The following is a 12,387-nucleotide window of genomic DNA, read 5'->3' as shown; positions in this document are numbered from 1 at the left end:
TAAAATGAAATTCCATCAAAGCATCAAAAAGGAAATAATGTTCACGTGACTTGGCTTGTTGAGCACCTTAACCTTTCTATTTAAAACAAAAGGCACTTTTAAAAAAATGTATAAAGACTTTTTTGATACTTGGTTATAATTATTATTATTATTATTACTATTATTATTATTATTATTATTATTATTATTATTATTATTATTAATAAATTACCAGGCTGATCCATTTTGTTATTTATTCTTGCAGGTGGGTAAATGTTCTTTATGGAATTTCCATCTTGGAACACTGTAAGTGCCTATACCTTAGGAAATGCATTACTAAGAAGCACAGAATGACCACTTAGAGTAACATATTATCACATTATAATGCATTATAACATGATTCTAATATATATTAACTATGAAATTTATAATACACTAGGATCCTTGCAAAAACAATGTCAGTGACCAGCTATGAATTAGGAGGTATTATGATACTCCACCTTATGAGTCATTAAAAAACTTTATTATGGGTTATGATCACTATTAATAATAATTATGAATTAGTATAAGAAGTATGAATTATAAGTATTGCAGATTATAACTCATAAGTATGTTAATAATGCATTTCATGCTACATTTATTAGTGACTCATTTCAGAAGGCGAGTAAAGATTTTTACCTGAACAAGATTAAGGAAACAGAATTGGATAAGACTTTTGTCCAAAAAGTCTCCTGTGAAGTGCCCATCATCCTGGAATGTTTGAAAAAGGTTCATCCAGAACTGTGCACTCTGTTTGTGGAGGGTACTCCACCATCCCTCAATGCGCTGGTTTGCTGTGCTTCTTCTGTAAAGGAAGCTTTTCTCCCCTGCAAAACTGTTAGGGTGGTTTCTCCGCAAAAACATCTGCATGTCTTCTACACAACCATTTTCTGTGCCCCTGTCTGCACGAATCCTCTCTGGACATCCTCCTATGCATGAAACTGTTTTGATGAAGTAACTTGCAACTACTTTAGGGTTGCTGTTCGTGGTATAGGCCAACACACAGCGGCTTAAACCATCTATACAGCCATTGATTGCAATGCCATAGGGCTTTAACTTATCGTAGCCGTCCGTGTGCCAAAGTGCATTTGGCCCTCTGCAGCTGTATTGTCGTCTTCTCAAGCGTCGTGCTCGCCTTAATTCCACACCTTGTGGATCAACCAACTTGTTTGTCTCATGGTATCTTGTGAGAAAATAAATCTCTGTTGAACTGCGCGAAGATGTAGCCAACGGTACCCCTGCATCTGTCCATTGGTCATGATCTCATGTTGGACAAAAGCCAGCACTTGGTCCAAGTTAGACTGGTTCTTCCTTCTGAACAGACAAAGTCTTTTACAAATTCTCTTTAAAGGTCTGACACTTAGTACTTTATGATTGTTATGTGCTAAAATTGCAAGTATTTCCTTGTTACTGAAAGAAAGTCTGAAGTACAGTTTAATCAAGTCATCCAATTCTGCCATTGCAGGTATTGATGTGAGCAGTAAAACTGCTGTAATCTATCTAATCATTTTGAGAAGAGCCTTTTGCAGAAATTGAAGGTGTCAATTAGGTCTCCAGTCGCATCATCCATCAGTGCGATGACGTTGCTGTCAATCTGTAAAGAAGAATAAAGAAAAGACAATTATTTTCTTCTAAATGCACATTGCAAAGATAATGTTAAGGTTAAGACCCTTAAGTCAGTACACTGGTGACAGTGGGATAATACTAATCTAAATTTGCAGGAAAGCTTTGAATGCAGTTGTCGGTATATTAACAGAACAAAAATCCTGCTTTTTATTTTCTTGACTCTGTATAGCTTTTCAATAACCGGATCACCTGGCTAAAAAAAGGACTGATAACCCTTTCAATGTAATACTACACACTCACTGACTTATTATGAGTATCTGAATACTGCAATAGAACCTGATATTATCTATTTTATTTCAGTCTAACCCTTTCATAGTAGGAAATTCATGGCTATTAGACCAGACCTCCCGGACCTGAGAAAATTGGGGTGAATAGAGCTAAATGGCTAAATCATTCTAAAAGAAACTTGAACTTACCCAAACAATTATCTGTTTTTTGGATCGAACAACAAATTGACAGTGATTGTAAGGAGGGAAATGCCTGTGTAAGTATTTAGATGAACAGATGAACAGCACTTTTTATATATAGTTTGCTCTTATTAAAATGGATTTCTGTCACACTTCTAGCATTTGAAAAACTCCCCTGCAATCTCCTGAAATAACTAGTGCTATACCATTTTCCGCCAATAAATGGCAGTAGTGGCTGAGAAATATGAGTGACGGACGCTGTAGTAGGCTACACAAAGAAGAAATGAGCCCAGTTGACAGCAGCGGTACCGCAGCCGAGCAAACGCTACAGAGCACTACTCAGTCTCTAAGATCTTAAACGTGTTTGCAGTTAAGAAAAGTACATAAGCGCAACACATCTGTACGGTATATACGGTCACATGATGTGTGTTTTGTTATTAGTTTATGTCCGTTTGTTTATGTTGGCAAACGGGAGTAGCTTCGGAAGCTAAGGTACACGCGGGGGATAGTCTGTTATGCCTACATGAACGTGAAGATTCCCCAGGCATTGTACTCTTACTCACTAACCTGTACACTACTGTTACATGCACACCCTAAGTTTGCAGTTAAGCTAGCTAATAGGGTTGGGTGATATGCTACTCCGGGCACCAAAACAACACATATTTCCTTTTCACTCACCTTTTGGTCTTCCATAAAGAAATAGCTTCTTCGGGGACCCCCCGAACACGCAAAAATCGCCGATGGACATCTTCGGCCACCCTGCGTTTCTCCCACCTGCATGAAAAGGGACCCTCCTCCGAAGTTGGTCCTGGTCCTTACAGGTGCCCATAGTACTGAGTTTAAAGTCAGAATTCTGAGTTTAAAGTCAGAATTCTGAGAATAAAGTCAGAACTCAAATATTTTTTTTTTATGTGTGGCCCTAATCCTCTAATGGCAGTGGAGAGTGTCCATGAGAAAAAAATAATACACCTTTGTCGTTGAAGATGCGGTGATGAGACCACAGAGTGAAAAGTGCAATGAAGACAGACTAGCTTCTGTGATGGATTGAGCTGAACAAACAGCCACATCACAGCGGTGGAACAGAAACAGTCCAACAGTGGCAGGGAAATGAATCCAGAGAGATGCATTATCTCAGGGAAGCAGCCACTTCTCTCTGCTCCTGCCTCTCAAACAATCCCTGCACTTTCGGAGCCATTTATTGACACTATTTTATTTATCGCCTTTGCCAGTTCCCTCGCACTCAACTCACTCATTTTGTTCTTAGTATCTCCTCACTGTCTGTCTACACTCCACACCGGAGGGTTTTCATCAATCAGAGGTTAATCCTTACAAATATACGGTCTGTTGTTTTCTCACAGACCTGTTAGTGACTATTTCATGCCCACATGCAGGCGCAAACATATTAAACCCTGAAAAGTCCAGAATATATCAGATTTTCAGGGTAATATTTGTATCTAAACTAACAAAATGTCTTTCCAAGAAGAAATTTGATGCTATTTGCATAAAATCCTACAGATTCCACATGGCCTACTTCAAATTTGGTGTGTGTCATCTAAAGACCTATTGGAACAAAAACTGTCAAAATCCTGACTTGTGGTCAGAGGGCATGGCGGTGACGGCGTGGCGAATTTCGATCCTTCGCCATTAAACAGGAAGTTGCTAGTGATCAGACCCAAACTTCTCAGGCATGATAACAGCCCCCGCCCTCAACACATCTACATGTCAATATTGTCCGCATGCCATAGCACCACCTGCCGGCAACAGGAAGTGACATGTGTTATACTTTTACGTCCTCTGCGTTGCAGGTTGAGCAGATCCACCTGAAAAATGCTCAGAAAACCTCAAACACTTTGATGATGTCATGTAGACAAATCTGTGACTTTTTGTCACACACCCTCCCCGTGGCGTGGCGGCAGAGTTCGATGTGCCGCCATGAAAAATCAGACTGTTATAACTTGGCCATATGTGGTCATATCTTTACCAATTTCTCAGGCGTGATAACAGTCCTGCCCTCTACATATTTGAATATCAATAATGAACCACGGTTATAGCGCCACCTACTGGCAACAGGAAGTTAAAAGTTTTGTTCTTTGACTTCCTCTGCCTTGCAGGTTCACCAGATCCACCTCAAATTTGGTCAGTGAAGATGTGAGACGTTGCAGATGTTATATTCAGGAAAGTTTGACCATGCATTTTTCGCCTTTAAATACGAATGAGTGTTTGAGGTACTTTGGATGCTTAGAATCTCAGAAAACTTGGCAGACAGGTTAAGAGGGGCACATCCTCATGTCTGAAATGGCTCTTTAGTCTAATGGTGGCAAAAAGGCTCACTACCGCCCCCTATAACATTTCAAAGTCAAGGCCCCCCCCTTTAAATTTGATGTAGATGAATGAAATTTGGTATGCACGTTTCATGTGATGACCTACAAAAAAGCCTCAGGGAGCCATAAGCCCATTTTACTTTTTTTTGCATCAAACATCACACTATCATAACTTAACCATATGTTGTCATATCTTCACGAAACTCAATATCTTCAGGAATGATAACAGTCCCACCCTCAACACATTTGCATGTCAATATTGACCCATGGTCATAGCGCCACCTGCAACAGAAAGTATGACTCATGTGACGAACATCAACCGATTTACATGGTGCACGCAGACATGGGATGTGAAATCCGCAACACATCCCAACTTGCAACACGATGAGCGAGGGCCCCCTTGACACTGCTTGCAGTTTGAAAAACTGCATGAGACGACATGCTCTAGTTATTATTATTATTTTATATTCCCAATCAGTTATTTTTACTTTTTCATTCTGGGCATCTCAGGGAAGTTCTTCACTTTTCAGGGTTATTCCCAGCTTTCTCAGGGTGTTCATTGTTTCCAGGGGTTTATTACCTTCGCCAAGGACGTTTTTTCTCCTGTTAGTTTTTTGTTGTTGTTTGTTGGATTTGTGTGTTTATTCGTCAGCAGGATTTTTCAAAAACTACAGAATGGATTTCCACAATGTGGAAGGATGGGACACGGGCCAAGAAAGAACCCATAAAATTTGGGGGCAGTAACAGACGAAGGAGCAGATCCAGGTATTTGGGAATATTTCCATCCATCCATCCATTATCTATACCGTCGCGGGGGGATTGGAGCCAATCCTGACTTGGCAAGAGGCGGCGTTCACACTTGACAGGTCACCAGTGTATCACATGTTTTGTGTATAAAAAGTGTTATTCTGCCCTTTTCAGGCTCTTGTCTTTCTTTACAAGGTTATTCCGGATATTTCAGGAACCCTGTTTTGGATAAATATAGTCTCTCTCTCTCTGTCTCTCTCTCTCATTATATATATATATATATATATCTCACACACACACACACACACAAACAATCCGCCATACCTACCCACATCATGTATGAAACGTTCGATCTTGGACTGCATGCCCCAGTATCTGAACTCCACTTTGCAGAGCTTGTAGGCACACATGACAGGGTCCTGACCAGGATTCTGGTTGATCTCCTCGATCCAGTCCTCTGACAGCGGACCCCGTTTGGTCTTGACGGACTGGTACAGCTTGGGGTCTTCCTCCACCAGGTACTCATGAGGAGCGATGTAGTCCTTCACAATGTCTATGGTGTCTACAAGGGGACACAGAGGCATGTACTATTTATATACTGTAAATTCAACACTGAAAAAGATGTGAGCAGCAGGTAGGATCAAGGACAGATGTCATGATGTCCTCACTGAACACCTGCCTCCAAATGTGTGTGTGTGTGTGTGTGTGTGTGTGTGTGTGTGTGTGTGTGTGTGTGTGTGTGTGTGTGCGTGTGTTTGTGTGTGTGTGTGTGTGTGTGTGTGTGTGTGTGTGTCTTTTATGTAATCAGGGGGAATCAGGGAACGTGTCTGGAGCAAACTTCACACATTTCATGCACCCAGTTCATTTTTATATTCAGAGGATCAACACGAGCTTTGCATCATGCCGTCTGTTTTCACTGCAAACAATACTGTTTACATTTGATTTCTGAGCCTGCTTACAAGGAGATGACGACCACCCAGTCCATCCGTGAGAAACACTTTTAGCCGTAAGTCTTCTTGATGCCTGCTGATCTGCTTACCTACAGTCCTCTGTCTCTTTTCAGCGGAGCACATATTGAAGACATCCCCTTGATTTCCAGTGTCTGGTTTATAATAAGTCTCAATGTCAATGGAGAATTTCTCTACAAAGGGACAGGTATACCTGCAAAACCGAAATAAACAGTTGTTTAGTAGTTGAAATGCATATAAGATGTTCAATAGTCCATGTCTAATATTAAATAAACAGTACATTTTGAAAAGAAAAAAACACATCTTCTTCACAAGTGGTAGCCTCCTGACAGCAAAACAGTCTCATAAGAACCAAAATGACATGTCGGTCAGTCCACCAGGACCATCAGGACTGGAATATCTCAACATTGATCTGATGGATTGTCACAAAATTCTGACATTTGCGGCTCCCTCAGGTTGATTTGTGAAAACTTGGCTGACATTTCTGATCCAGTATATATATAGTACAGTGTAGTGTCTGGAACTATTGGATGGATTTAATTCCAGCATTCTTGTTCCCCACAGGATGAAATGCTCAAATAACTCTCACGATCCCATCATACAGACAAAAATGTATGTGATTTATGAAGTTTTAGAAATATTTAGTCAAGTGGAGGATATAAAAAGTTGTGAAATCTGGCACAAAGTTGGCAACAGTGTGTGCATCAACTGAATATGAGATTATTCAGCTCCTTCAGCAGTCTGCTGAAAAAAGCATTATTGTTTTCATCCAACAATTTTATGAATCTAGAAGCCACCTGATAAAAACCATTAACAATGTTTTATGACTAAAAGGTCTAGCTTAATGCCAAGAAATCAATTAATTTAAAAAGTGTTGACGTGGAGCAAATGTATCCCCAACAGGTCACAGGGAGGATATCGTTGCCTGTTTTCTGAAAGTCTAAGCAATTATGCAAAACTTGGTGCTTTCCAAATGGCCTGTCATCATCTTTAATGTCTGTGTGCTGAGTCACTTTGCTGTTAAATGTGAGCAGTGTGAGTCTCTGACCAGTAGCTGTGTTTTGTCAAACTTCAAAGAGTGAAACTATACATCACTTAAGTACCAAGTATAAAAAGTATTGTCTGAGTGCGAGGAGTAAGATTTCACATCACATGATTAACTCACGTCTGCTCATGCTAAAGGTCATTTTATTTTTGTGTTGAAAACACAATCTAATACGGAATGGAGACAAAATAATAGGAAATGGTCTTGATGGAAACAAAACTTTGCTGATAGAGGTTTTGCTGTTGGAGGATGATGTGTGTCAGGGAAATGATACAAACATTTGCTGCCTAGATGAAGATTAAATGAAATTAAATGAACACCATCTTTAACTTATTGTTTGGCTACACCTGAATAAGAAGTGGCTAGCATCCTGGTGTCATTCAAATGAAAATAATCAACCTAAACGACTCTATTGTAAATTACACTGCTTCAGCTAATGTATTATTAACAGACAAAAAAAGGGGTGAGCTCAGTTTTTTGTCCTGCAGTATCAAAAATGTAATCATATCAACTTAACTGTTCACATTAAGACCCCTTTTAGACCATCTTAATTTTGTGAGCAGGATTTTTGTCCTTATCCGTCACATAAGTTCTGTGTCAGTTGGATAAATACAGATCCACTGTTTGTGTAGTGGTCTCACCGGGTTCGTGTATAGGGGTAAGCGTTCCAGGACTCCTCCTCCACTCGAAGGGCAGCTTGAGGCAGAATGGCACAGAACCAGGACGGGATGTGTTTCCCAATGTGATAGACCTTGTGAGTGTACTGGCCCAGGCCCCCAGGGCCATCCTCGTACGGCTTGTTCTCCAGGATCTCCACCCCGCTGCCCTCGCCGCAGCTCTCCTCTCGGCTCTTTTTCTGCAAGGCAACAGAAGGTGAAGGGACAGCGGGAGGAGGGATATTTAGGATATGCTCAGATTTTCCCAAAAAACGAAATACAGACCTGTGATAGTACTACTTTGTCTTGCATTTTGTCAGTGGTGGATGGATGGATAAAAGTCAATGTGCAGGAAAATGTCTGCTGTGTTGCATTAATATATGACTAGATTATACATTATAAGATACATTTGCATATAAGTAACATGTTAATGTTGCAGCTGGCACCTGTTTCCCATTTAATTTACCATAATAAAGCATCAGATTTTATACTTGTGACAGTTGACCTAGATTAATTTATACTAACTGACCTAATGTATCAACATTTTTATCATCTCTCACTTTCTAATATTTTAATGAGTAAAATGAACAGAGGGGAACATGCTTTAATCCAATGTATGTTTGAGAGACATTTCAGTGCAAAACCAGCAAATATAAGCAAACTTATCCACAGACACCGCCCATCCTCCTTTCTTTCCTATCAGGCAATCACCAAGTCCAGTGAAACCCCTGCTACCCTTACACAGCACTCCTGTCTCTCATTCAGGTGAAACTCATGAAATCCCCCTCCATCAGAGAGCTGAATGGACAATGCAGCAGAAACAAAGTGATGAACTGGGTTGTTAAAAAAACAAAACAAGCTGCTAAGTAGAGAAAGAGACTTCTTTTCCTTCTTTCTTCTTGTTTTAGTCACATTTTATTTTTTTACACTTGCGTTTTCCTTCTTCAGATTCAAATTTCTGCCCCGCTCCCTCATTCACTTGTTTCTTCTTATTTGTTCCCTTTCCTAAATAACCCAAACTCTAACTTTTAATGTTGTGTTGTTGTGACATGCGAGATTTGCTGCACAGAGGAGGTACACATAGATTATTTCCCTTTCTGCCCAGCATGAAACATTGTTTAATAAAAGGCGGCAGATGGTTCAACCCCACTGATCATGTAAGACTGAGCTGTGCATTAAGCCTGTTGCTCAACAGACGGAGCTTAGGATTACAGCGTCAGTTTATAAACACACTCCATCTCCTTAAGAGGCTCTGCATTTAGACCATAGCGTCTAAATGCAGAGACATTTTGTTTACCCCTGGAATGTAATGTGTGTAGGATGCAGAATTGGTCCAAGAGGTAGATGCGTTCAGAGATAATTTCTTTTTTGAGAATTCTGCGTAAAACAAACAAGTGCTTTGAGGTTGGCAGGTAATTTGGAACAGCCTCAATACAGCTACACACACTGATGATGGAGCAGGTGCCAATTATTAGGATCCTGAGATCCATGTTTTCTTGCCCTTTTTGCTCAAGATTCCCTCTTTCATTTCCTGTCTCTTTCCTTTATTGTCTGTTTGTGCGTGCGTGCGTGCGTGCATATACTGGGGGTGGATTGTGCCACATCCAGATCCTCACCCGTTCCCCACCTGTTAATCAACTCCTGACTGTCTGTAGTACTGACTCTTCCATTCAGTCTTTGTGACACCATTTTACACATTCAAATCATTAACTGTACAATAAGTGCTTCTAAACTTCTTTTTTTGCCTCAGAGATTTGTGTTCGGCATTTTGGAGTCCAACAGAAAGAAAGTTTGACGTGAAAATTGAACAGCCTATAATTAAACACACATCAATACAGATATGTATAGATGTGTTATCGTCAGTTGGCCCAAAATCATACGTATGATAAACACTATAGCTCAAAATTTAAACTGCTCAATTGCCTGCATTTTTAATAAATTATTATTATTAAAATCTTACATTCTACGCACAGGGTGCTAAGTTATAATCTTGTTGTTGATTTGGTGTAAATACTGTCATACGACGACACTGTAGACACAGTATTCTGGATTTAAATTGATGATTGAAAAGGTATTTCATTCCTTCAATTGTAATGTGCTGCAGGTTGAGGAACAGTACGACGCAAATACAAATCATCGCGATCTTTATTAACAGCAAGTGCCCGAGGTCAAGAACGGGAGTTGAGATTGAAGACGGAGCTCTCTCTCCTGAAGACTTCAGGGAGGTGATATCAGTAATGAAGGTCAGAAGGGGCAAACAGCTGGAAAATTGGTGTAATTTAGCAGGTAATGTAATTTAGGTGGGGAGCTAAGGGTCTTAAATCACTGAGTCCCTTCTGCTGCGGCACATGGACAATCTGTGTTTATAACACAAATCTTAGAGCCCAAAGCCAAGAGCCAAAGCGTTGATTATACAGCATTACCCTGGGAACTTTTAGGGGGTTTATAGGTCTTTATGAAAGCAACAGAGGTGAGTTAAAATTATTCTCCAACACAACAGTCTAAACTGTCAAAGAAAATCAAGACTGAAGATCTGAGGTTAAAGATTGAAGTGTTAAACGTCAAAACCATCAGACCTGCAGTCAGCTGCATTATGTCCATCTCATTAATAACATAACCTTCAATTTTTTAATTCTCCTCTGCTGCTTTACAACAAAACCACTGTCTTTTTCAACAAAAGTGGAAGCTTTGCTGCAGCAAACACACATGCACGCATGCACGCAATAACAAACTCACGCACGCACGCACACACACACACACAACTGTTGAGGCATGAAAGACAACAAGCCTAAGAGGCCTCAGGCACACCAGCAAGGCAGATCTGCAAGGCTGATCTTAGGCAGGTTGTTGCAAATAATATATTCCTGCTCATCAGAGCAATAAAAGAGGATAATACATATTTAAAGCAGCCATAAAAGTTTATTATATATTATATAAAGCTGTAACATCATGTTAACTTAACATTAACTGTGCTGTGCTTAATTTCACTTGACAAGGTTTATGGATTTGTCCTTCATTAAAAGCAGTGCAATCAACACTGCAGCTGGAGCCGCATCTTCACTATGACCAAAATGATGGATTGCAACTTAATAATTAATAGTAGACAAAAAGTACAGCTAAACCTAATGGGAATGTCATTAGCTCTGCGGGTATTTATTCACAAATGAAATTTTGACCTTATGATGATATTACAACTCATCCCAAGGAAAATTTCACAGCAATCCATCCAATAGTTCTCCAGAGACATTTCACAAAATAACAAAAACACAACTGTTAACCTCATAGTGGAGCTGCAGAAGAAGGCAGCAGACCAGCAGAGTCAGTTCAACAGGTAAACGATGTTTAACGATTGAATCAGTGGTGAAAGCTTGAATCAATGTTAGCATAATGTTAATGTTAACCCAAAGATGGACGAAACAAGATCCAGGAGCATTATGCAGTATGATAAAAACAGTTTTTAAATGTTTTTAAGTATTTTTAAAAGACTCTAGCATGTTTGTATTTCTTAGGTCAAATAAGAAGTAGAAGTGAAGTAAGTCCATATTCTCTGAATTGTTCCCAGTTATTCAGAGAAGAACTATGAACATCAGTCCATTACAAACTAAATGACTCAAATTATTTTTTAGAAAAACCTGCACAGTATTGAAGTCACATGTGAAAATGTGAAATATGTCTACAGCAAAGGTGAACCGAATTATTACTTTCGTTTTGATGAATACCCTGAAATGTAAATAATAATGTGAAAAACCTCATGTCCGGTGATGTTTATCCAAAAGTCCTCATACTGTACAACATTTAATATACGATGATATGTGACAAAAAAAGGAGAAAATTCTCTTATTCTCTTATATTCTAGTGCCACAGAATATTTGACGTTGTTTCAATGTTTTTGCCTGAAAAATGAGTAAATCGATTATAAAATATAGTTAAAATAAAAGAATCAACTCATTATTTCAGTTGCAATCTAAAGGCAAACATAATTAAAGATAGAAAGTATATTGTATAATGAACTGATATTATTTGGGGTTAAAATGTAAATTCCTACTTTTTCCTGTTATAAAAAAAAACATATGACATACCATGATCAAGGAATGCTCCGAGGCTGGTAAGACACTATGAGGACCACGTCTGTGGAATTATAATGGGTCTGCCTCATTTCTGCCAGGCCGAGCCACCACCGAATAATTAATGTGACAACACAAGGTTAGCATAAACAGTGGACAACCACAGGTCCACATATGTTCCCACTAGAAACTCATGCAACAAGCGTTATCACCAGCTGCTCAGAGGATTAACATGCCCCTTCCTTTAGCCGTTCATTTCTTGATTTCTGTGGTTACTTTCAGTTTGAAACTGAGACCAGATCACTGTTTAAACTCAATACAAAATGCAATGAGATCTCACATAGCACGACAGCAACAACAAGCGGGAAAGACTATAAAAAGCGATGATGGGCTAAAGAGGGATGGGCATACAGACCTGAAGGAGAATACATTTGAAAGAATAAGAACGGCCATATACATTTTTGTTTTTGTTTTAATCAACAAAACTAACAATTTATTAGTCAGTCTTTCAAAACTGTCTGATTTCCCCTGATTA

At 39.3% G+C, this 12,387-nt stretch overlaps 1 protein-coding gene across 6 annotated transcripts in view; it reads right to left on the bottom strand.

The window, feature by feature from the left end:
• The window catches only part of LOC118310673 (membrane-associated phosphatidylinositol transfer protein 2-like), a 71,680-nt gene that overhangs the window by 29,210 nt on the left and 30,083 nt on the right, over window positions 1-12,387 (bottom strand). For all 6 annotated transcript variants that reach the window (XM_047334695.1, XM_047334696.1, XM_047334697.1 and 3 more), the window contains 3 exons: window positions 7,774-7,988; window positions 6,159-6,280; window positions 5,448-5,681 (listed from right to left, as the gene is read on the bottom strand). In XM_047334695.1, the coding sequence (XP_047190651.1) occupies window positions 5,448-5,681; window positions 6,159-6,280; window positions 7,774-7,988 (571 nt within the window). The remainder of the gene's footprint in view (window positions 1-5,447; window positions 5,682-6,158; window positions 6,281-7,773; window positions 7,989-12,387) is intronic.

The sequence above is a fragment of the Scophthalmus maximus genome, chromosome 1, assembly GCF_022379125.1.
Source record: "Scophthalmus maximus strain ysfricsl-2021 chromosome 1, ASM2237912v1, whole genome shotgun sequence".
In the NCBI taxonomy this organism is placed as follows: Eukaryota; Metazoa; Chordata; class Actinopteri; order Pleuronectiformes; family Scophthalmidae; genus Scophthalmus; species Scophthalmus maximus.
Note: the sequence above shows the minus strand (reverse complement) of the source record. Positions and strands in the feature narration are given on the sequence as shown.